The sequence below is a fragment of the Giraffa tippelskirchi genome, chromosome 11, assembly GCF_054371585.1.
Source record: "Giraffa tippelskirchi isolate mGirTip1 chromosome 11, T2T-mGirTip1v1.2.pri, whole genome shotgun sequence".
NCBI lineage: Eukaryota > Metazoa > Chordata > Mammalia > Artiodactyla > Giraffidae > Giraffa > Giraffa tippelskirchi.
The window spans coordinates 17881642-17906920 of NC_137285.1; the positions used below are offsets into that span (position 1 = coordinate 17881642).

Genomic DNA, 25279 nt, shown 5'->3' on the forward strand with positions numbered 1-25279 from the left:
ATTACATTCAAGTGGATGGAAGGGGACTTCCCATGGTGGTCCAGTGGTTAGGACTCCATGCTTCCACTGCAGGGGGTGTGGGTTCAATCCCTGGTGGAGGAGCTAAGGTCTTATTCACTGTGAAGTGCAGCCAAAAATATATATATATAATAAAAATAAATACATAGTGGGTGGAAGGAAGAGCAAAAGCAAAGGCCTTGAGGCACCTGTGAACATGGCTACAGTCCAGTTAGTGAAGGGGGCACAGCACCAAGTACAGTGGAAAGGTATGCAAGGACTAGATTATGTACAGTCACACCAGTATGGTATGTAATTTGAATATACATTCACATGCACATACAAACCTATTACACATATTTGGTGAGCTAATCTTTCCATTAGATTACAAACTCCCCGTGAAATTTATTTTTCAACCTAAATTTCAGAAGAAGGTTGCTTAGTCAAAATCTGGAGAAGGCTACTGTGATGTTTGTTAGGGGTAGGCTGAAAGCTTAAAAACAAGTAGGGGAGCTGCCTGTCTGGCCAAGGATTGTCCTTTCTATGAGAAGAGGTAGCAGCTATGGGAGGAGAGAGGCAGGGCCGTCATTTTTGCAAGTCTTTGGCGCCCAAGTCAGAGGTGGGGAGAAGACCTGCTTAGCCAGGTAGATCTTCAAGAAAATTCAGATTTGAGCCAAAGAAATTTGGGGCCTAGAATTTTTTGTTCCCCACTTGGCAGAATCATCTGAAAGTCTGAAACACTTCTGTATGACTTCTGTATGTCTGCAGTGTTTATGCCTGAATCTCCATCATTATTCTAGAATTTTCCTAAACATTATGCAAAGTGGTTCTTCTTTCCAAACAGATTTCCGTCCCTAAACCCTTCCAATATACAAATGCTAGAGGTGTCACTAGATTTGTGTACTTCAGTTTAATATATGTGTTACAGAGAAATCATACGTGATCCGATTAATTTTTTCCAGTTTTTTTTTTTTTTGAAGGAATAGTGGCGTTTTCTTTTCACTGAAAGCAAGGGAGAAAACTTTCAATTAACCTACTTGTAATTCTCCGTATTTTTACTTCGGTCTCGCGTCTGGGAACTCCTCCTAGGTCCTTGAAGCTAGGCAGTGAAGTAAAAGAAGCGGCTACAACCTTCGGACTACAACTCCCAGGAGACATTGTGACCACATCCTCTGCACAAGCTCGACCTCTGTGACTGCATAGGGCACCAAGCCGAGGAGGCGTGGCTTGGGCCTAAGCCTCGGGTCGTGGGCGGGGCTATAGGCGTGGTCATAAAGGGGGCGGTGCTGCCGGCGCGGCCCGGAACACGCTAGTGGAGCGGAAGATGGCGGCGGCAGCGGTGGCTGCAGCCGGGACCCTAGTCGGGCTGAGGCGGAGGAGCCGCCGGTTCTGACCTCGCTCTGGCTCCAGTGCGCGCGGCGGAGCGTGTGCGAGGCCCCGCGCGTCGGGCAAGGGCGGCGGCGGTAACTGCACGCCGCCTTGAGAAGCGTCCCGGCGGCGGCTCGGCTGCGGCTGAGGAGAGAGCCGGCTCCGGGCCTCCGCGTCCTCCTGTTCCCCGGGCCCCCCGCCTCCTCGGGGGGGCGGCGGCGGCGATGTTCTCGGTCCTCTCGTACGGGCGACTGGTGGCCCGCGCCGTGCTCGGCGGCCTCTCGCAGACCGACCCCAGGGCCGGAGGCGGCGGCGGCGGCGGTGACTACGGGCTGGTGACGGCCGGCTGCGGCTTCGGCAAGGACTTCCGTAAGGGCCTCCTCAAGAAGGGCGCTTGCTATGGGGACGACGCGTGCTTCGTAGCCCGGCACCGCTCAGCAGACGTGCTCGGTGAGTGCCCGGCCGGTCCCCCGTCCCCAGCCCCGGATCCGCCTCCTGGGGACTCCCCTGCTCGGGGCTTTTCCTGCTCCTTCAGGCGGTAAGAGGAGCCAGTGAGCCAGTAGTAGCTCATTTGTACGGAGCGCTTACTAGGTGCCAGGCGCCGTGCCAAGCGCTTGAAGGTGCGTTTTCCACTTGATCAACCCCCAGTTTAGAGATGAGGAAACTGAGGCGCTAAGCGGTGGAGCCACATGCTCAAGGTCACACAGCCTGAGAATGTGACCAGTTTGTCCGAGTCGGAACTGCACTGTTAGTCACTTGGCAGTGCTAGCCCCGGACGACCTCGTCCCCTTCCCCGGCGACACCTGCAGGCTCCGAACCTCGCTCTCATTCCCTCGCTCCCTTTCTCCTCCCTCTGCGTGCCCTGGGGATCCCTGCTTCTTCGAGCTTCTGACGCCTCGGCCCGGCTATGGGTTGCGGGCTCCCGAGCAGACTGGCTGTCATAAGCCCCACACAGCTCAGCCGCATTCTTTCGTCGCCTCGATCCAAGACCATATCTCCATCCTTGTCGGAGTCTCGCAGCAGAGGCCGCTGGCCTGGTAAAAAAATCACTCGCAAACTGATCTTGACCACTTGAGGTCACTTAGGGTGAAAGAGAGTCTCCTTGACCCAAAATAGAAAGATCAAACCCTCTTCTCCACTGCGGCCAAGAAAGCCTTGAGAATTGGTTAAAGCCATTTCAGGCCACAGGTGCTTCCGAGGGCCTAGTCCAGTTACATCTTAGGGATTAGGAGTCTAGAGTTAGAGCTTGCAGAAATGGCTAAATAGAATTCAGAAGCGATCAGAAACTTTATCATCATGCATGTCTTTGGAGGCAGTGACTCCTATGCCATTTAAATCTCTCTTAATAAATAGAGCACTTCCTGTGAAATTGAAGGACACGTTGTCATTGAACTCAAGTTCAAATGTCACTTTGTTTTCCCTTCTCAGGTGAGATTGGGTATTTTGACTACTTTAAATTGCATATACTGAGCCAAAGCTTGGCATTGGAACACAAGGTCCTGTAACTTTATGATAATAATTACTTTTTAATTTGGTCTCAGAATAAGTCTATTATCTTTGCTTCTACTCATGTACTGTGTATCAAGATAGCACTAGAAAAGTTGTTTTCAGTTTAATTTATGAAAGACTCCATTAGGTAGGTTGAAAAAATCATTTAGTGTTTAGGCAAAGACTCCTTAGAAGGGAACTTGCAAGTTTTTTAAAAAAAATTGTATTGGATTATAGTTGATTTACAATGTTGTGTTAGTTTCTGCTGTACAGCAAAGTGAATCAGATATACATACACGTATATCCACTTGTTTTTAGATTCTTTTCCCATATAGGTCATTACAGAGTACTGAGTACAGTTCCCTGGGGGAACTTGAAAATTGAAGTGGTACAAATCCACTCTAAAGTCAGCTCGACCCTGAGTAAAGGTTTATTTATTTATTTATTTTATTTATTTTTGGCTGTGCTGGGTCTTCCTTGCTGCATGCAGGCTTTCTCTAGTTGCCGCAGGCAGGGGCTTCTCTTGTTGAGCATGTACTCTGGGCATACTGGCTTCAGTAGTTGAGGTGCATGGGCTCGGTAGTTGTAATGCAGAGGCTTAGTTGCTCGGTGGTATGTGGGGTCTTCCTGAACCAGGGATTGAACCCATGTCTTCTGCATTGGCAGGCAGATTCTTAACCACTGGACCACCGGGGAAGCCCCTGATTTCTTTTTTTTTTTTTAAAGGTCTGTCAGTGGTTCTTTTTTCATTACAATCGAGGCACTTCACAGTTAAAAGCTTGTGACCTGTACTGCTTTTTCAAGTTGCTGTTATAGTGCAATAGGATAGAGGATATTGAGCCACTAAGGTTCCCCCTTAAAAATCTGCTATGTGCTGGCTTATGTGAAAGATCTGTGATTTGATTAATGATTCAGGGAATAGTTTAATGTGTCAGATGCCTATGCTGAAATTTGATTTGAAGTTTTTTGAAGACTACCTTCTTAATGGAGTGGGGTATTCATAAGGATATGTGAAACTTTGATCAAATCCATTCTGAAAAATTTATAAACATACCATCCTGGCAGAAAGCCAGCCTGGTTTGGTTCTCAGCTTTACCACTTTGTGATCTGTGGTTTTGGGCAAGAGCCTCTTAGCTCATTTTCCTCCTCGAGACTAGAGGATGAGGGAAGTGGTCTACCTGATCCTCAAAAACTTCTGACCATCATATATTTTCTTTTTGTTTTGAAAAGATAGCACTGTTTGTTATTTTTCATCTCAAATAGTGGACTTCACTTCCTATTATATTCACATGGTCACCTTCAGTAGATATGTTGTTTTATATCTGGCGCTGAAACCAGTGGTTCTTAACTTTGCTTGGTTCACAGCCTCTTGGTTCACTGTCCAAAGGCTCTCTCCCTCCAGAAATGAGCATAGAGACAAAATTTTGCATAGGCCTTTGGAGACTTCAGAGATGCCATGAAGTACATGGAATCCACCTATGGGCCACCTAGAGATCCATTTAGAGGTCTTTGGGTTGTACCAGATTAAGAACTACAGCTCTGTACCCCTCTTGAAAGAAATGTTCCTAGACATAACCAGACAGATGATGGCTTATGTGAACTAGGGATGGTCTTTGGCCATATTTGACAAAGAGCTGTTTTGAGAGAGAATTGTATGCAAATCAGGGAATACAGGTTCTCTAGGACTGTCCTGTGTTGTAGGAGTTCTTCCAGAAAGCCATCTTGAGAGCCACCTGATGCAACTTCTGAGTTGGCTTCATTTGATCTTTGGTTTCCACAAACCAATTCATATGGTGACTTCTCTATTTTAGTTACACCATCCCATTATAGGCAGATCTGGTTATCTCTTGCTGTGGAAGAGGTAATGAGTCTCAGTGAGTTTTTAATACTGCTTTTTACTCTGGAAGTTGGAGTTGTAAACTGAGTTGCATTAAAGACTATGTTGAAGGAGTTCCCTGGTGGCCTAGTGGTTAGGACTCAGTGCTTTCACTGCCGAGGCCCAGGTTTTATGGCAGCTCAGTCAGTAAAGAATCTGCCTGCAGTATGGGACATGTGGGTTTGATCCCTGGGTTGGGAAGGTCCCCTGGAGGAGAAAATGGCAACTCATTCCAGTATTCTTGCCTGGAGAATTCCATGGACAGAGGAGCCTGGAGGGTTACAGTCCATGGGGTCCCAAAGAGTCGGACACGACTGAGCGACTAAGCACAGCACACCACACCACAAGGGAACTGAGATCCCACAAGCTGCATGGAGCAGCCAGAAAAAAGAGGCTGTGTTGAATAATGTTATGTTGAACCTCAGTGCTTTGAGCCTTCTAGTTCTATAGATAATTAGTTTTCTTTGGGTTGACGTTATGTATTGCTAAGTTACCTGTGCAACTCACTGTGGTCATTTAGGACTCTTTGGTATGAAAGCTGTTTATTTCTTTTTGTATTAGAAAGAGAAAGCTGTTTTATTTCTTTAATTTAGAATTGATCTGTCCTATTAGTCATGCAGTGATTAGAAGTACTTGCTGCTTTGCAACATTTTTGTAGAGTCCCACTGGATTTCTTTTAGGAAAAACCAACTATGGTGGGTGTGGTGAGACATAGGAACCACTCCTATCCCCTGGAAAATTGGCAAAGGTGCTTTCTCTTTATTAGGTCCAACAGGAGTAAACCAGTACCAGCAGGAGCTATGTGCACTTTTCTTTTTCCTTCTTGCCTGTGACTAATACTGGGTTCTCTTGTTACTCTATACAGCGTGGTTGCTTAAGTACATAAAAATATGAGAGCTGCCTAGTGTGTAATTGCTGGGCCTCTCACAGCCGTAAGCTGGTTAACAATAGAATCAAAGACTGTTGAGGGTTGTAAGGTTTACAAACCTTGGAATCCAGTTCTTTCATTTTACTGAAGAGAAGACAGAAGTCTGCAGAGGGTCAAATGACTTTGCCAAGGTTACTCCACTAGGAGTAACTCCACAAGGTTACTTTGCCAAGGTTAATGGCAGAATTAGGACTAGCATCAAGATTCCCTGTTCCAATCCTCTTTCTGTTACACCACTGGTTAAGTGTTCTTAACAAGATAGGTGAGTTCAGAACTGGTCTGTCTTTTGGTACCGTTAAATCATTCTGGTAATGCTTTTCTCACTTAAGGGTGTGTATGTGTGTATGTACTTGTTTATTCATTCTATGACTCATAATTAAAATGCAGCAAAAACTCCCTGCATACTAAACCACAGTTTATTGAAAAAAGATAGCATGGTGTATGCTGTCTGAGTTCTGGCTTTGAGTTGTATTGAGTTGTAAAGTAATTCTTGTAAAACTGGATGATGTTTATTTAAGCTTGATTAACTTGAAACCTTAAACAGAAATAAAATCCTAGCCTCTAGATAAAATTTTGATTTGGCCAGGAATGTGAAATGTTTCTGTGAGTTATGCCAATCTTAAAAGTAGTTTGTCTTGGGACTTCCTGGCAGTCCAGTGTTTAGGACTCCACACTTCCATTGCACAGGGCACAGAGTTTGATACCTGGTCAGGGAACTAGGATCCCATAAATCACTCAGCATTAGCAAACAAAAAAAAATTTTTTTTTTAAAATAAAAAGTAGTTGTCTTAAAGTATGAAGATTACATGAACAATATAAAGATCAAAATTTTATTTAGAAGTGAATTGGTTAGGTAGAATTTGATGTTTTCCAACAGTCATAGTAATTTTGATATACTTGATCAAAAAACTCTATATCTGAAAGTGAGTTGCCCTTTTAACAAAGTACCAGTCACCTTGGGGGGGAGTTGTGTATGTGTGCTAATTTCAGCCTTTCAAGAAGCCCTCTTTTGAATTTCCCTTATCTAGATTTCAAGCTGGGTCAGGAAACCAGACTCATCATTTATATAGTCATAATTTTCTGAAAGTCAGAATTCAACCTGATCTACCTGTCAACATTCAGCTGACATGACCCTGACTGAATTTTTTTTTTTTAAATATACAATTCACCTGCCATGACATTCACCGTTTAAAGTGAAAAGTTCAGTAACACAACATTCATAAGGTTGTGCAACCACCGCCACTAACTAGTTCCAGAACCTATTCATCACTCTGCAAGAAAACCCCTAACGATTAGTCACTTCCCAACTCCCCTCCCTCAGCTCCTGGCAACAGAAAGTAGATTCTGACACTACAGATGTGTCTATTTTTGGCATTTCAGGTGAATGAAGTCATGTAGTACGTGGTCTTTGGTGTCTGACTTTTTTCACTCAGCATAAGATTTTTAAGATTTACCCATATTGGGACTTCCTGGCAGTCCAGTGGTTAGGACTTCGCCTTCCAATGCAGGAGATGCCAGTTCAGGCCCTGGTCAGGGAGCCAAGATCCCACATGCCTCACGGCCAAAAAAACCCAAAATATAAAACAGAAGCAGTACTATAAGATTTATTTACACTGGAGTGTATGTTCCTGTTTATGGCTGACTACTATTCTGCTATGGGTATGCCACATTTTAAAAAATCTGTTAATGGACATTGTGTTGTTTCCACTTTGGGGCTGTTGTGAATAGAGCTGCTATGACACATTATGTGTAGGTTTCTTTGTAAACATATTTTCTATTCTCTTGGGTATATACCAAGAAATGGAATTGCTAGTCATATTATAGCTGTAACTGTGAGCAATATAGTTAGTTGTCTTTATGTATCTATTTTATATCGTTCTAATATAATTATTACTAGAGGGGGAATATTTTTTAAATGTCAGCAATCAGATATGTAAGTTCTGAGATCAATCAGTACTTTAAATATGCTGGATTTCATAATAATCTATTTGCTTTTGAGAGAAAATTGTGGAATGTTAAGGAAGTATGAGAGTTGTTGGCTCAGTAAAAGAGCCTTCCAGGACTCATAGAAACAGCAGGGTTTAAGAAGCTACTGACAAAAAAATAGCCACTGACTAGTTGCTCTTTGACTCTTATGGTATTCTCTCATTCTGTAATAGATAGATTACAGGGTTAACGGATAGAGGAATTTTGCTGTTTGTTTCTTAAATCCTGTTCACTGATATTTTTCTCATTTTGCTGCATAGGTGTATTGTACTTTTCATAAGGTATAAGACATATTATTTTTAAAGTAATTTTCTCATTTGTTATACTGTCAGAGAGAGCTGCTTTTCTTTTATTCAGTCTTTAATCTAGGAATTCTCAAGCTTAGGTTTTAAATTTTCCTAACTTCCAGCTTCTCTCTCAGTTTGTTAATAATCTCCTTAAAGGAATCTGGATGAATCTTTTTTTTTTTAATAGAGCAAGTAATTGCATTTTAAATGCGTGACTGTTAATACTTTTTAGAAAATATACTTTTGTTAAAAGGTTTTAAATTGTGGCAGAAGGTAAGAGGTAGATATTCGCTGGTTGTGCTGTGGGTGTTTTGGGGGGAGGGGAGTTGAGGGAACCTGGATTAGAGGAGGCTGTTCCTGAACTTTAGCCCTGCTTTCTGAAACTGGCCAATACACGACCTGAATGGTTTCAACAGTGTCCAAACGGAGTTTGTACTCCTGTGACTCAAGAACCACTACACCAGGTCAGAGTATTTGACCTACAACCAATGTCCTTTGAATAAACGCTTATGTCAAGTTCAAACTAAATGTCAAATTCATTTTATAAAGGTCCCTGTGCCTTTTAGAGAGGCCTTAACTGGGACTTAAAGTCAGAATTTTCAGGAAAATGCTTTGGAAAAGTAAGTTGACAGTTTGTTCTGTCTAAAGAAGTTTTACTTTTCTGTCAGTTGAAGAATGGTGTGCTTTCTGAGTTTGCCTTTCAAAGCTAGTGTTAACTTTCGGTCTCATTTTAAGAACTGGTTACCTATACCCTAATTTTTGTCATTTGCATTAAATTCAGTGATCTGTCTTGTTTGAGAGTTGTCAAATATTTTTAAAATCTGATAGTTTTCTATCTCTCTGAGATCTAAAAGCATTTGTTTCCTGTTATTAAACAGTTCACACAGTTCACAGAATTGCATCATAAATCAAAACATTTTTTGCAAAAACTGACACACTGCAGAAGGCATTGGGCTGATAACACACACTTACTCATTTAAACTTGAGTTGACAAGTGGCACCGAAGTTCCAGTTTAAAATTTTAAAGAAGATGCTAAATACTTTTGAATGGGATCCCAGACTGGATTTTAGGGGAATGCTGTGGTGGTGGTGGTGGGGTGGTGAAGGAGCAGAAACTTTTCTTTAAAGAGTGAAGATACTTCATTCTGTTTTCTCGTAAGCCTTTGTTCAATATCTGACACAAAATATGATTCAGCTTACCAGTGCTTTATTCAGTGCTTTAGATTTTACAGTGTATTTTTGTTTTACCTTATTTAATCTTTTAACTATGAGATAGTTGCTCTTGTCTCTGCTTAATCTGTGTCTGTTTCCTCATCTATAAAGTTGACTCATCAGTAAGATTAGTACAGCTAGTATCAGAGCTGGGACTTGAACTTAAGTTTTCTCTTGCGCATCTAGTGCTTTTAAATAAATGATTTTGTTTTGTGCTTATAAAAGTAACACATGTTCACAAAAGCACAGTATAAAGTACTTGTAATTTATAACTCAGTTACAGTCAGTGTGGTTTCCTCTAACTTTCGTGTGTATACAATTGTATGTATACAAATTAGCAAGTAAGATCGGGTTACTTATATATTCTGCTCTGTAATGTTATTAATAAGTAATGTAACTTGAGCATATTTCCATACTAATAATCGTAGGTATCATATTTTACTGCATGTATAGCCCATGAAGTCCTCTATTTTTAGTTATTTAGATTATTTCCAATTTTCTGTTACAAGTAACACTAGAGTAAATATCTCTACATTTGAATATTTCCTTAGGATAAATTCCTTGAAGAGGAGTTCCTGAGTCTAAGGCTGTGAACTTTTGAAAGGCTTCTGATTTAAATAGTAGTGTAGGTCCCTCCAAAAAAGTTATACAAATTCATACCTTTCCATTTGTTATGAAATTACTCTCATCAGTAAGCTTATTGTTGGAACCTCCCTGGTGGTGCAGTGGATGGGAATTTGTCTCCCAATACAAGGGACACAGGTTCGATCCCTGGTCCAGGAAGATGCCACATGCCTCGGAGCAGCTAAGCCCCTGTGCCACAGCCACTGAGCTCGAGCTCTAGAGCCTTCAAACTACAATTACTGAGCCCCTGTGTCAAAACTACTGAAGCCGGAGCGCCTAGAGCCCGTGCTCTGCAGCAGGAGGAGCCTGCGCACTGCCACTAGAGTAGCCCCCGCTCACAGCAACTAGAGAAAACCCGTGCAAAGCAATGAAGACCCAGAGCAACAAAAATAAATAAGTAAAAATTAAAAAAGAAAAAATATATATGTATAAGTTTATTGTTGATCTTGAATCTGTCATGTTTAACAATTTATGAATTTACTAGGTTCTTAAACAGTTGTTTCTGAGGTGAATAAGTTTGTAGCTGGTGAATAGTTCTAGAATTAATTGAATTGTTGGTATGAATCCCACAGACTACAAAATGACTGCAAAAACTTTGCCAGCGACTACAAAAGTGACTTACTACAAAGAGTGCTTTCTGTTTAGTGACTGAGTACTATTTTGACTCAAGCCAGTTCCAACACATTTTTGCACTGATTTTCCTTTTATTCATTTCTTTTTGCTCATTCCCTTATGATGAGGGAACTTCTTTCTTTTTTTACTACTGTGACTGTACATTTTGATCTTTCAAGGATGCTGTCGCCAGTAGGTTTTTGACTTATCAAAGTAGTCTGTGCTGTCATTTGAGGTAGATGCAAAAGGTTAGCTATGCTGAATGAAGCAAATAAAGACTGCTTCTGTTTTTACATCAGTGTTTGGGTAGCAGTTTTGGATTAGAAAATAGATTTGAGCTATTTACACAAGAAAACTGTTCATGGCCTCTAAGTTGAATGCTAATCGGCAATATGGTCATCAGTATTGCTATGAAATGAGAAAGTATAAACAGAGATGTCTTATGCATGTATTGTTTTTAAAAATCCACTTCTTAATTCTTGAGAAGCCACATTTATCTTAGTTTTCTTGTTCATGTACACTGAATTCACTGAACAATTAATGGTCTTTGGTGTGTTTTGTGAATAAATTTTACACATATATATTAAATCATTTACAGATGATCTGAATTCAGTGAAGCCAGTTAATCTATAGCTATCTTGTATTTTATCAGAATTTCAAATTGAAAAATGGTTGGCCTTCCTTTTTGTCAGTGGCTTAAAGGAGAAAAAACTTCCCGAACATTCTAGTCAGGTGGTTAAAACTGAAGTAAAAGGACATGGGACATTGTTTTTACTCTCTAAATCATTATTGAAATTCTCTGAAAACATACATGAGGTGGTATACTAATGGGAAAGGATAAACTGAGAAGCCTGCAATGGATTGTTGCTTCAAAACTAGTTCATACGGTAAATGTAATATTCTTTCCAGGTGGCGCTAGTGGTAAAGAACCCACCTGCCATTTCAGGAGACGTAAGAGATGTGAGTTCGATCCCTGGGTCGGGAAGATCCCCTGGAGAAGGACATGGCAACCCACTCTGGTATTCTTGCCTGGAGCATCCTGTGGACAGAGGAGCCTGGCAGGCTACCATCCATAGGGTTGCAAAGAATTGGACATGGCTAGTGACTTAGTTTGTGCCTGTTAACTTTTATTTTATAGAATTTCTAAAACAGGCTCCCTTGTCTTGCATTGTGACTTAGAATCTTAGAAAAAGGAACTCTGCGGAGAATTTGTCCTCCTGCCCTTTATTTCACAGATGAGAAAACTATAAAGTTTAGAGAACTTATTTGGTCAGTGTCCTACAGCCAGTTAGTGGCAAAGAATGCTGGGAGCTGTGTCATCTCCAAGACTCCTTTTCAAGTCTTTCCATTCAGGCTTAGTTTAACATTCTGTGAGAGGAGAGCACAACACCTTGTGCAACTCTAGGATGAGGTAATGGGCTCATTTCCTCTCTCTCTCTCTTTTTTTAATTTTCCTTGGAATAAAGTTGATTTACAATGTAGTTTTAGGTATACAGCAAAGTGTATCAGTTATATATATATCCACTCTTTAGATTCTTTTCTCACAGAGGCCATTACAAAGTATTGAGTAGAGTTCCCTGTGCTATACAGTAAGTTCTTATTAGTTATCTATTTTAGTAGTGTGTATATGTCATTCCCAGTCTCCCAATTTATCCCTCTCCCCCACCCCCAATGGATTACTTCTCTTTTTGAAGTGCTCAGGTGACAGTTGGTATACTAGAATATTGGTATTCTAACTCACCAGTACAGTCAACTGAATTCATCGTTTACTGGTTGTTTCCTGTTAGATGCTGTGGAAAAGACCCAAGAACAAAACAGATTTCAGCTCTGAAGCTTCATAGTCCCGTGAAGTTCACATATGCGCAGGAACAGTATAAAAGAATACATACACGTTAGGAGATGTGGAAACATGGAGTCGGGCTTCCAGAGATCGGTTTTAAAATTGAGGGAAGTGAGGAGATTGGTAAGGCTCTCCAGATTGAGTGATCAGCAGAGGCACAGAAGACTTCCCAAATACAGCTGTTTTGAGGCTGGAGAGTAGTTTTGGCTGGCAAGGTGGAGATGGAAGGATGACGGAGAGTTGATGTTAAAAAGCAGATTAAGAGCAAGTTGTCAGAGGTCACAGTTGCCGTGTTGGGTGTCGTTTTGTTTTTCGGTTTTGGTAGAAAGCTATAGAAGATGTTTTTGCTTTTGTTGTTTTGGGTTTAGTTTGATTGTTTTTGAAGAAACAGCACATTTGGATGGTACAAAATGCAGAGAGTATTGAAAATTCAAAAGTATGCGTACAGTGAAGTTTCCCTCTCACCCTTCCTTGTCTCCTAGCTGCAGAAGTTCCTCTCCCAGAAGAAACCAGTGATATCAGTTTCTTATATATTCTTCTAGAGAATGTTCTTAGAAATACAAGTAAATAAGTATATATCCATGGAAGGTATTTGACAAGAAATATAATATGGACATAACAATCTTGTTTAAAAAAAAAAGGTATAGAGGATATAATGAGAAATCAGAAGGCAAAAGACCAATTAGGAAGCTCCTGAAATGGTCTGAGCTAGAAGGGGGTTTAACTAGGGACACTGGGAAATAGCTGGGCTTCAGGCACAATGCAGACATAAAATCAACAGGACTTAATGATAGTTGGACAAAGAGGCTGAAGGAGAAAGAGAAATTGGAGTTGACTTTGAGGTTTTACTTCTAGAGGCTTCTTGAAGGTTTCAAGCCTGAAAGTGTGGCTGGGTTTGGCTGCTTGTAATTGGGTTAGGAAATGCAAGAGAAGAGTCGACTTTGGAAATTGAAAATGGAATTGATTGGTAGAAGAGGCATTTCAGAGGCACAGTCATTTGGCTTGGGCATGCATGTGTCCATCTGGACTTTATGGAGTCCTTAGTGTGCCGAAGAAGCTGAGTCTTGTTAGAATCTCCTGTGCAGTTTGGATTTTTATACTTTCTTACAAGGCCCAGGCTTACCCTGGGCCTACTGGCTCCGTAGGTGGGGTTTGGGTTCCAAAGGTCATCTCAGTGTGCAGCAGGAGTTCAGAACTGTTGTGCCGGGAACCCCGCTAGCACTTGGGGATGAAAGATGTTACCAATATGAAAAAGTCTCAGCCCTGAAGGGGGTCACAATAAGGAGAGGGAAGTTATGATAGAGGCGTTGCTGTTACTATAGTAAGCTCAGGAGATCGTTAGGTCCACTAACATCTATGTGTTAGTTGTTGTTATAAGATTCCCCATTTAAAACGATAAATTTCGAAGTGTGAACCTTGGCACATTGTAGGCAGCAGGCGCTTAAGAGATATTTGTTAAATAAGGTTACTTCAGAGTCATTTCTGGAAAAAGAAAGCTAGTTTACTTCCTCAAGATGCAAGTGAATCTTTTTTTCTTTGTGTATTTTTTTGGAGACAAATATAGATTTGTTCCTTGGTGCTTGAAAATGTTGCTGTTAAATGATTAATGGAATATTGAATGGTAGTGGATGTGTGACCGGGAAAGCCGAATGGACCACTCATCTTTTAGATGTTATTCATGAGTGGGAATTGTCTTTTGATTGAAACCCATAGTCCAGTGTTTGTCAAGCTTGCAGCTGACACTGACCAAAGAACTCATTTTTTCTGATCGCTGCAGAGTCTATATACACAGTCTATAACGTGGCCTTTTTTAAAGAGAGGCATAACACTAATTTACTGCATGTTGGCCATGAGCTGAGCACTGTAATGAGGCAGTCTTTACACCATTATCCCTGTTCTCTCACACCAGGACTTGATGTTCATGAGTTGATTCCCATTTAAGGTGAAGATAATGAGGCTCAAAATGCTACCCAGGGTGCCCTTAGTACACCTCATCCGAGTCCTGGAGCTGGAATTTGAACCCAGATCTGACTCCAAAGCCTGTGCCCTTGCCCAATGTGTTTATAATGACTTTGAAGCCAAAAATGATCACTTAAAACTTTGTTTAAGGGCTTCCCTGGTGGCTCAGATGGTAAAGCATCTGCCTGCAATTCGGGAGACCCAGGTTCAATCCCTGGGTCGGGAAGATCCTCTGAAGAAGGAAATGGCAACCCACTCCAGCTCTTGCCTGGAAAATTCCATGGGTGGAGGAGCCTGGTAGGCTGCAGTCCATGGGGTTGCAAAGAGTTGGACACGTGTTTTACTGAGATAGTCTTTGCTTGGTCTAAGTACTATTTTTTTTTTGAAAGTCGCTCAGTCATGTCTGCCTCTTTGTGATCCCATGAACTATACAGTCCGTGGAATTCTCCAGGCCAGAATACTGGAGTGAGTAGCCTTTCCCTTCTGCAGGGGCTCTTCCCAACCCAGGGATCAAACTCAGGTCTCCCACATTGCAGGCAGATTCTTTACCAGCTGAGCCACAAGGGAAGCCCTTTATTATTAAGTTGCTCAGTCATGTCCAACTCTCTGTGACGCCACGGACTGCAGCACGCCAGGCTTCCCTGACTTTCACCATCTCCCGGCGTTTGCTCAAACTCAGATCCATTGAGTGGATGATGCCATCCAACCGTCTCATCCCCTGTTGCCCCCTTCTCCTGCTCTCAGTCTTTTCCAGCATCTGAGTCTTTTCCAATGAGTTGGCTCTTCGCATCAGGTGGCCAAAGTATTGGAGCTTCAGCGTCAGTCTCCAGTGAATTCAAGGTTGATTTCCTTTAAGATTGACTTGTTTGATCTTCTTGCTGTCCAAGGGACTCTCAAAAGTCTTCTCCAGCACCACAGTTCGAAAGCATGAGTTAGTTATAACTATTCCTAGGCTAATAATTGAGAAAAGCCCCCTGATTAAAACAGAGAAAGACCTCAGTGAGGCTTGCTGAACTGTCAGTACAGCAAGAACTGGAACTTTGGTGGCCTCAGGCCAGCCCTTTGCTTCTGAGGGACTTCCCAGATGCCTTAACTCCCACAGTGCATTGTTTGGCTAATTGCTGGTTAGAAGTTCGTGGTAGGGGAATGATAGATGTTTACCTGAAGGTGAGATTTCTTTGCTCTTAGAGCTGTAACCTCACCTTTATTACTTGTACTTTATCCATATTAGTAAAAATCACAGGGAACTGTCTGAAATGCCTCTCTCCTCAGCCTCCTCTTGCACAACTTGTATTTTCATCTTTCCAGGCTCACATCAGACACCTCTCCATGAATACTTTGGTAATTTCTTCAGCCGGATATAATCTGATCTTCCTTAGTTTTGGTTTTAGTGGTGCATATATTTATTTTGTTTTATTATAGCTGTTTATCTTAAGCCTCTCAACCCTACTCCCCCCATCACAGCACTTGATTTTAAGTTCCTCTGGGCAGGAAATCTTTTACTATATGTAAATCTCTTTGGCTCCCTTTCACCACAATGTTTTACATATAGGAAATACTCAATAAAATGTTGAATAGCTTTAATATTTAATGTAAGTGTAAAATGCAGTTCTCACTGAACTTGTATAGTTTGTCATTTCTCCCTGAAAGGTAACATGTACTTATTACTGAAAAAATGGGAAAGTATGGAAAATAAAAAGAAGAAAAAAATTACTTGTTTTGCCACCTGAAGGTCATTACTTAAGTGAACAATATATTGTTTTCAACAATATATTGAAAACATAATTAGTATTCAGAAATTAAGGGTCAGTTCCTCATTTGGCAGCCTTAATCAAAAGAATTGTTTTCACTTTTTAATTGAAAAAAAAGCAAACCATTTATTGCCATGGTTGCGTGTGACTTGACCTCTCCCAGAGGGTGGTATTTTAGTAAAAAACAGCTGTTATTTTTATAGAGGGATGAAGAAAGTAGGGGATAAAATAGTATCCTCTTTGGGTGTTGTTTAGTTCCTAAGTCATGTCTGATTCTTTGCAACCCCGTGGACTGGAGCCCACAGGCTTCTCTGTCCATGGGATTTCCCAGGCAAAAACAGTGGAGTGGGTTGCCACTTCCTTCTCCAGGGAATCTTCCTAACCCAGGGATTGAACCCCATCTCCTGCATTGGCAGACACATTCTTTACCACTCAGCCACCAGAGAAGCCCCGTGGCTTAATTGTTATGAATATTAGGTTAACCTTTAAGACCAAAATTCTATATCTAATCTTATAAATAGAAGGGAAATTTTTCTGTTAACTTAAAGGGCCAGTACAAGGCATGCGTCAGATGGCTGGACTTTCATTGCTGTTACTTTCGTATTTAAAGGTTAAATTATTAGGCATTGTGTAACATTTCCTAATAACTAGAAATGGAAAATCCTTAGCTTTAATAGAAGCCGTTTATTCTGTAACACACTAAGGGCCCAGTGTCTACTGTTCATAACTTAAAATCAGTGTGACCCCCCACACCCAGATGATTTGTCTGTTGCTTCCTCCTGTCCAAAAAGCATTGCCAACAGCATTTAGCATTTGATTAAGATACTATTGCGGCACAGAAAAGAGTGAAGTGACCTTTATCTGTGACTTTACCCTCAACTTTTAAGATACCCAAGGTCCTCAGCCACAGTTAAGTCCAAACACATCATTCCACATTAAATATTTGGTATTGAAACAGAAGAGGTAAAGGAAGTTAGAGAAAAGAACATTTTTTCTTTTAAAAAGGTTGACTTGGAGTTTCTTTGCCTTCACGCTGTCATTTCCTAATCATCTTCTGGAGATTACAATCTCTAACTAATGAATTATTCTGGACAACAGGTGTAAATGTATATATGTATGTGTGTGCATTTTAATTTGATTAATTATTGAGTAATTTCATGTTTACTGAGCTAGAAAGGAATAGCTATTTTCTTTAGAATTCTAAAACATAAAATAGATCATTTATTCCTCCTTTGAGTCCATTTTTGAGCTTTGTTAACTGTTCTAGACAGTACTATTTCTTTAGCACAGTTTTGCTGACAGGTTCCCTTTTCACACATTTTATCACAGAGTTTGAACCATTCTTTCTTCCATCCTTTCAGCTTTATTGCCTCAGCTTTGAGTTAGCTGTTTTACTTAGAGATCTTGAGTTCTTGACGTAGACTTGGTATCTGGAGAATTCGGAGATGCATGTTTCATCGTGACTAATGCATAGTGGTTACTTTGGGGAAACCTTGCAAAGGGAATATATCTTGCTTGTTAAAGCAGGAAGGACATCATAATCTATATAATTTCATCTCTAGAGAACTGAAAAGAGTTTTAGTCAAAGCAAATTGTACTTTTCTGAATAAATCAACTCTTAAATACATTTTTCCAGTAATCCCTCTTTTTGTTCCCTTCGGGATAATTATTTGCAGATACATTTCACAGTCCTGAATCACAGGGGAGTGTTCTTAATGCCCAAATAGTTGAGGCTTCAGGATTGTTGATACAAGTGTGATCTGTTGCATTTGCTAGAAAGTGAGTTTATACTCCGTTCCCATTTTTCTCTACTTATAATGCTTCAGGTTGTGATGTCTCTCCACAAATAGTGTAGGCTCTGAGAACCCTAGATTTCGTATTTGAAGAAGAGCCTCAGCATCTGAAAAGAAACCGGCTGTAGCACTGCAATCGATACTGCCTAACCAGTTCCTCATTAGATGAGCACTCACTGCAGAAAGGGTAAAACCAGATACCCTTATCCGTTGGGTACAGAGGGTCTCCTGCTGCTTTTATTATTCAACTCTTGTGATCCAGCCAGATGCTTACTCAGTTTCTCCTCTGGAGTTTCAGTTCACTATCAATTACCCATTCTAGTAGATAGGAAGTGTGTTTCACTGATGGAGAAACAATCCCTGTAGAACTGTCTTGCTTCATTAGAGAGTATGAGGCTCAATGTAAAAGGCCTCGAGATCATCAAAGATGCAAGGAATAAAACTCTATTACCTTTGGGTACTACTTAGTATTTGAAATTCTGTCAGAGCTATTGTTGGATAAAAACAAATGACCAATTTTTCTTCACTGATTTTTATATTAAAATTGAAACTTAGTGTTTATTTTTGGGGCATCACCTTCTTCTAGAAAATGCCTTATAACAAATCACATGTCGATCTGAAGATGAATATAGTAGGAAGAGTTTAAGAAGAATGGCAGCCTCGTGCTGATTACTGATAATGGATAATGATGGAGAAACTCAGGCTGGTGGTGTTCACTTAGTTCAAAATCTTGTTCAAGGTGAGCCTTTTACAACTACACAGTTAGGTGGCCATATGTAGTTGAAAAGAAGATTTTTAAGCTTCCACAGTTTTAGCTTACTTACCAAATCTTTTTTTCCCTTGAACTTTTGGCTTAGAATAAAGGTAAAATTTTGAGTTAATAAAAAGCTAAGTGATTTTTTTTTTTCCAAGTACAGCAAGGTTTTGTTTTTATGTGGTTATAACCATAGGCAAAGACAAAAATGTGTTCAGTTAGAAAAGTGAAATTGTCTGTTACTTTAAGAATTTTCTTCCTGTAAAACGATACATTTAAATAATGGGAGGTATACCAGGGAGGTATATCTCCTTTCTTTTAAGCTTACTGTAGAAAAGCAGTCTATGGAAAACTTAGCAAAATATTTTATAAAAATCATAAATATAAATATTCTCTAGTTGCCAATTTCCCACTTCATAAAACTTGACATTTCCCGTTGTAAATGGTACAACTAAAGGAATGTTCTGTGCCCTATAGTTGTTTCCTCTCAGCCTTTTTGCTCAGCTCTTTCAGATATGTAACCATTATCTTAATCTAATAATGGTCTTAATTGGATCTTAGGTTAAAGCAGATACTTCAACTAGACATGGGCTGACAGAATGTTATTAATGGAGACCTAAGATGATTACAGTGAGTTAAAGGAAATAACTTCTATATTCGGTGCACATTCTTTATCTTGGCATTCAAAGCCTTTCCATCCACCTTTTCAGCTTCACTTCTCTTCATCTCTAAAGAAATTATTGGTATATCATTCTGACAAATTGTGTTACTTAGCTGTTCCTTTAAACTTAATCAGTTATATCTGTTTTTGTAATTTGATGCCTAGAATAAGAATGCAATTCACAAATGAGCTATTTGGCCAGGAATTCTTATTCCTAGGGCTTCCCTGGAGGCTCAGATGGTAAAAAAAAATTTGCTTGCAATGCAGGCGACACGGATTCGATCCCTGGGTTGGGAAGATTCCCTGGAGAAGGGAATGGCTACCCACTCCAGTATTCTTGCCTGGAGAATTCCATGACAGTGGGCAGAGTCTGACATGACTGAGTGACTAACATTTCATTTCATTTCTTATTTCTAAGATAAAATTCCCCTTAACTCCTTCAACTTTTTGCTCTATTCTCCCTGGGCATCCATGGGGTCAGTACTAGACCTTTTTGTCAAAGATCTGTCCCATGGGGTCGGTACTAGACCTTTGTCAAAGATCTGGCCCTGATTGCCTTCCTAGCTGCAGAATCTAAGGTCCCAACTTCATACAGAGCATGTCCACAAAAATACCCCACTGGTGCCTGAAAATCAGCATTCTTGAGACAGAAGTCAGTATATTCTAAAGGCATTTTTACCCCCTCCTAACTGGGGAATCATCTAATCAATACTCACTCCTGAAATCCAGAAATCAACACTCATACCTATTGATACAAAACATATTGATGTAGAGCCCTGTTGTCTTTATGTTCTTTGTATTTCCAGTGATTGTTTTACTTTTCCCATTACCTTTAACCTAAAATCTCACAGCTGATGCCTGACTTCTTACCTCTCTTAACCTGTTCTCTCCACTGCTCTCAAGATTACTTTTCTAAAATATAGATTGGATTTTACACTTCTACCCAAAAACTTTTGATATTTCTATTGTTGAGAGCAGCGTTCTTCAGTAGAAGTACACTGTAAATTATATATGTAATCTTAAATTTTCTAGTAGCCACATTTAAAAAAGTAAAATAAAATGGATGATGTTAATTTCAATTACTATGTTTTATTTAACCTAGTATATCTGAAATATATGTTCAGCATGAAACGTAAGACATTTTACAGTTTTGGGGGTACTATGTTTTTGGAATCCAGAGTGTATTTTACATTTAACAGCTCATCTCAATCCAAACTAGCTACATTTCAAACTAAATGACCACATATGGATGGTGGCTCCCATATTGGACAGCACAGGTCTATAGCATAAAGCTTAAAGTTCTCGGAATGCAATTTTGGGCCCACTACAACTTTAGCTCCTGCCCTGCATACTTCAACTTCTGTGCCACTCACCCAGGCCCCAGCAGCACCTAATTTGCTGTTCTTTTCCTTTAATTACCCTTTCCTGCCTGTGGGAATCTGACTTACCTTCCAGGGCCAGATCTGAATGCCACTTCCTAGGGAAAGCTTGCTCCACTCACACAGTGCACCGTAAGCATTAACCACTTGCTTTTGACTCTTCAGTAGCAGCGTTTGTGGGAGCCGTTTGTCTAGTTCTGTGAGTGAGTGGTCTAGCTGCCCACTAGAAGGTGAACTTGTAAAGTTAAAAAATAGATAAATAAACTAATTAAAAAAAAAAGAAAAGCATTAAAAAAAAAAAGAAGGTGAGCTTCCCAGAGGCAGGGTGCACCTCCCTCAACCTCTGTTTCCTACCGTTCACTGTAGCCGTCTGCTCCTAGGGATATTCTTATCCTTTGTTGCTTGATATCTTCGAGATCTAAAGCAATCTCTCTTTTAACAGTTGTTTACTTCAATGAAATTTCCTTTTATATATGGATCAGTTCCACTATTTAATTGGAAGTGTTCTCTCTGTGGATTGAAGCTTTTGCTTATGCAAGAGAGGAAATACTCGTTTTCTTGTAGAAATAACTGCCTAATATGAATAAACTAGGTTTCAAATGTAGGTTACTCTGGTTTTGGCCTGGTTCTAATCCCAAATGCAACTCTTTCTGTTATATAACTTGTTCTGTGTAAGTAAACTTTGTATGTGTACTAAGACTTTCCCCCCAAAGATTTATTGAAAAGTTTACATGCTTTTTGAATCCCTTTTTACCCTAACAAGATTTGCAAATGGAGTTTTGTCTGGGTTCTTTTTCCCATATAAAAGCAAACAGGTGCCTGAAAGGTTATGCTCTATTCTGGGAGAAATCTGATTAATGTTGAGGGGCTGTGCCAGGTCAGACTCTGTAACCTGTTGACAGATTGTTTAGTGAGTGCCAGGATCAACTCTCAACATTATCTCAGGTTTTAATGGTTTTCTTCTGAAGGGCATTTGTAGATGAAACCAGTTTGTATTTAAAGTTAATTGTGGCTCTCAGATCAGAGACTGGTTAAAAAGAAATTCTTTCCTTGAGCAAACAGTAGTTTGAAAAGAATGAATGACTCATCAGATGGAGTTGCAAGGACTATAATTGCATGCTATGTTTTAACACAAATTATTGCATTTAAGTCGTGGTAAAAAAATCTTACCCCTAGTGAAGTAAGAATTCCTCAAAAGAAGCTCCCACTAAACTTTCCTAAGAATTTCTAGATAGCCTTACAACTGCCTGAAAAACAGCAATACTTCTCACTGGGAGGGTAGATGTCAGCCATCCCTGAAGCTTCTCTTTCCGCCTTCCTCTCTGCACCCCATCAGTCTACCTGTGAGTCCTTTTGTTTCACTGGATCCCGAATCCCTGCACTCTGACTGCACTGCCACTGTTTCCTGACTGGGCCACTGGGACAGTCTCCGGACTCATCCCTTTACTGGTTTTGCTCTCCACGTGGCAGGCAGAAGGATCTTTTTTCTTATTATTATTACTGTTTAAATTTTCTATAATGGAAAGTTTCAAGTATATATCAAAGTAGAAGGATGAGTGTATCTCTCATTCAACTTCAGTTATCCATTCATGGCCAGCCTTATTTCATCTACTCTTCTGTGTCACACACACACACACACACACACACACACACACACACACACCCCACTAATAATGTGAAACAAATCACAGACATATCTAATCAACTAATTTGGATTTGCCCTAAAGGGAAATTTTGCCTTGTGACTTCACTGGCTGCTAGTGGTTAAGGCTTCTTGCTTCCACTGCAAGGGGCATGAGTTCAATCCCTGGTTGGGAAACTTATCACAAAGCATGGCCAAAGGGGGAGGAAAAAAACATGAAATTTGCCTGTTGGTTGGTCATAAGAGATGGGAAGGCTTCTGCCGCAAAGTGATAAATTATTTGTCAGCCTCTTGACTGTCTTCCAGCTCTGTTTCCTCTTATTTTTTCAGGATGTGTTCCACTTCTGTTTATTAAGTGCCATTACCAGAGAAACAGTTTAATGTGTTCATTTTATGTTAAGTCAGTTTTTCAGAGATGCATATATAAGCACCTTGCTACTTTTGTACCAGATATGTTCTTTGAAGTGTGTAAGTTGAAAGTACAAAAAATATACATATGGCCCATTTACACTTCAGAAACAAGCTCAGAGAAAAAGAAATCAGGTTTGTGGTTACCAGAGGCAGGAATGGGTGAGGGGTAATTGAATGAAGGCAATCAGAAGGTAAAAACTTCCAGTTATATTAAATACTAGGAATGTAGTGTACAATTTAAATTATATGATAAGTATAATTAACACTGCTGTATGTTATATATGAAAGGTGTTAAAAGAGCAAATCCTAGGAGTTTTCATCACAAGGGAAAAATTTTTTTTTTCAATTTAATTTTGTATATACATGAGATAATGGGCTTCCCAGATGGCTCAGTGGGTAAGGAATCTGCCTTCAGTGCAGGAGACACAGGAGATGTGGGTTCAGTCCCTGGATTTGGAAGATCCCCTGGAGAAGGGAATAGCTACCCACTCCAGTATTCTTGCCTGGAGAATCCCATGGACAGAGGAGCCTGGCAGGTTACAGTCTGTGGGGTTGCAAAGAGTCAGACACAACTGAGCACAAGGCACCCTGACACATTAGATGATGGATGCTCACTAAACTTACTGTGAAGTCACTTCATGTGGTATGAAAGTCAAATCATTATGCTGTACACCTTAAACTTCTATAGTACTATAGGACAATAATATCCTAATAAAACTGGAAGAAAAAAAAATGTGTATATAAGGAGGATGTTTCATGCTCAGAAACCCTTAACAATTGTAAATTCCCTAATATTTTTTGTTATAAAATCAATACATGCTTATTATAAAAATAAAATTTAAATAATACAGAATAGTGTGAGGTAAAAAGCTTAACTCGCACATTTGTTCACAGATCACTTTCAGTCTTTTTTGTTTCAAAAACAACTATATTTCTTATAGATCATTCCAGAAAAGTTCATTTATTTATGTTTACTTAAAACCTTAATAATATATATATGTGACTTTCAGTTTGAATTTTAGTTTAGTTTGAATAGCAAACAATTTCAGTTTGTTTGAAATTAGATAGAAATCGATTTTAATGTTGAACAACTAGCTTGATGTTGCAAGGCAGTGAGTAGGAGATGGTATGGTGTTGACTTTGATGCCTGATTTTTCTTGAGCACTAGTTTCCTCACGATAAAGGAGTCTTAGGCAGACTGAAATCATCAAGAGCTCTGTGGACCCATGAAAATCTCTATACCAGTGCTGTCCAATAGAAATATAATGTGAGCCACATATGTCATTTAAAATTTCCTAGTATTCACATTAACTAAAAAAGAAACTTTAAATTTGACATTAATTTTCATAATGTATTCTCTTTAGCACATTATATCCAAAATATTACTTCAACATGTAATAATATAAAAATTACTGAGATATTTTACCCCTTTTTTCATGCTAATAAGTTTTCAAAAAGCCCAGTGTGTGTTTTATACTTAGAGCATTTCTCAGTTTGCATCAATCAGCCCCATTTCTAGTGCTTACTAGCCACGCACGGTAGTGGCAGTTATTGCTGGGCAGTGTGGCCGTGTATAGGATAGTGATTGTCTCTGAGGAAGGAGCAAAGAGGGTAGGATATATTCTTAATTTTGTTCTCTCTTTCACAATTATTGACCAATATTTGAAGTTAAAAGTTTGCTGCCTTTGGTATTCTTCATCATGGCCAGCTCTGGCTCAGTTGTATTCTCAGTAGCATCAGCACTTTTTAAGAAAATCAGTTTTCATTCTTATAAAATACAGCAAAGATTAATAACACAACTACTCATGTACAAAGATGAAAATCCTGCTGAAAACAACCTTGGCTGGGAGGCAATGCTACCCTGTGGTAGCTCACGTGTTTATTTATCAATATATGAAAGATCAGATTCTAAGTAGAGAATATGGCTTAGGACTATTAATGTATAATATGTTAAACCTGACTGATTTTTATTCTGAATTTCACGGTAAATTTATGTGCTAGTATGTAGTAAAATTAGTAATAGGAAGACGGGGTAAGAATTCCTGAGACGCTGATTAGGACTATCTTTTGAATGTTAAAATTTTTTTTTTTTTTAGGGGTTGCGGATGGTGTAGGAGGATGGAGAGACTATGGTGTTGATCCTTCTCAGTTCTCAGGGACTTTAATGCGAACATGTGAACGGTTAGTAAAAGAAGGACGGTTTGTCCCGAGTAATCCCATTGGAATCCTCACCACAAGCTACTGTGAGTTGCTGCAAAATAAAGTACCTTTGCTTGGTAAGTAGATATCCCATGTGTTTTCCTCTCTAAAGAAACCCGTCCGTCCCCCCTCCCCCGCCACCCGGTGTTTCAGACAGTAAAGAATCTGCCTGCAATGCTGAAGACCCAGATTTGATCCCTGGGTTGGGAAGATCCCCTGGAGAAGGCAATGGCTGTCCACTCCAGTATTCTTGCCAGAGAATCCCACGGACACAGGAACCTGGTGGGCTTGCAAAGACTCAGACACAACCGAGCAACTAAAATTTAAAGAAGCCCAGGAGACGGTTAACAACAAAACCAAGAAAATCACTTACCAGCCCAGCTGTTTATCCGAGGCTCTTCCTGTTAAAACAGTATGATGGAGAAGCTATAGGCTACACCAGAATACTTAATACTGCTTGAGATAAGTACAGCCACTTTGGAAAACAGTTTCAAATTAAAGCATAAAGTTAA

The 25279-nt window shown here is 40.0% G+C and overlaps 1 protein-coding gene and 1 long non-coding RNA gene across 2 annotated transcripts in view; both read left to right on the top strand.

The window, feature by feature from the left end:
• The first annotated feature begins 1298 nt into the window (after positions 1-1298).
• PPTC7 (protein phosphatase targeting COQ7) overlaps positions 1299-25279 on the top strand; it is a 41032-nt gene continuing 17051 nt past the window's right edge. Inside the window, exons 1-2 of the mRNA XM_081539954.1 lie at positions 1299-1815; positions 24665-24844. Of these exons, the coding sequence (XP_081396080.1) occupies positions 1590-1815; positions 24665-24844 (406 nt within the window). The 5' untranslated portion in view covers positions 1299-1589. The remainder of the gene's footprint in view (positions 1816-24664; positions 24845-25279) is intronic.
• Positions 11288-14113, top strand: LOC145525911 (uncharacterized). Its single transcript, XR_014068499.1, has 2 exons — positions 11288-11338; positions 12166-14113. It is a non-coding gene; the product is annotated as an uncharacterized LOC145525911 (long non-coding RNA).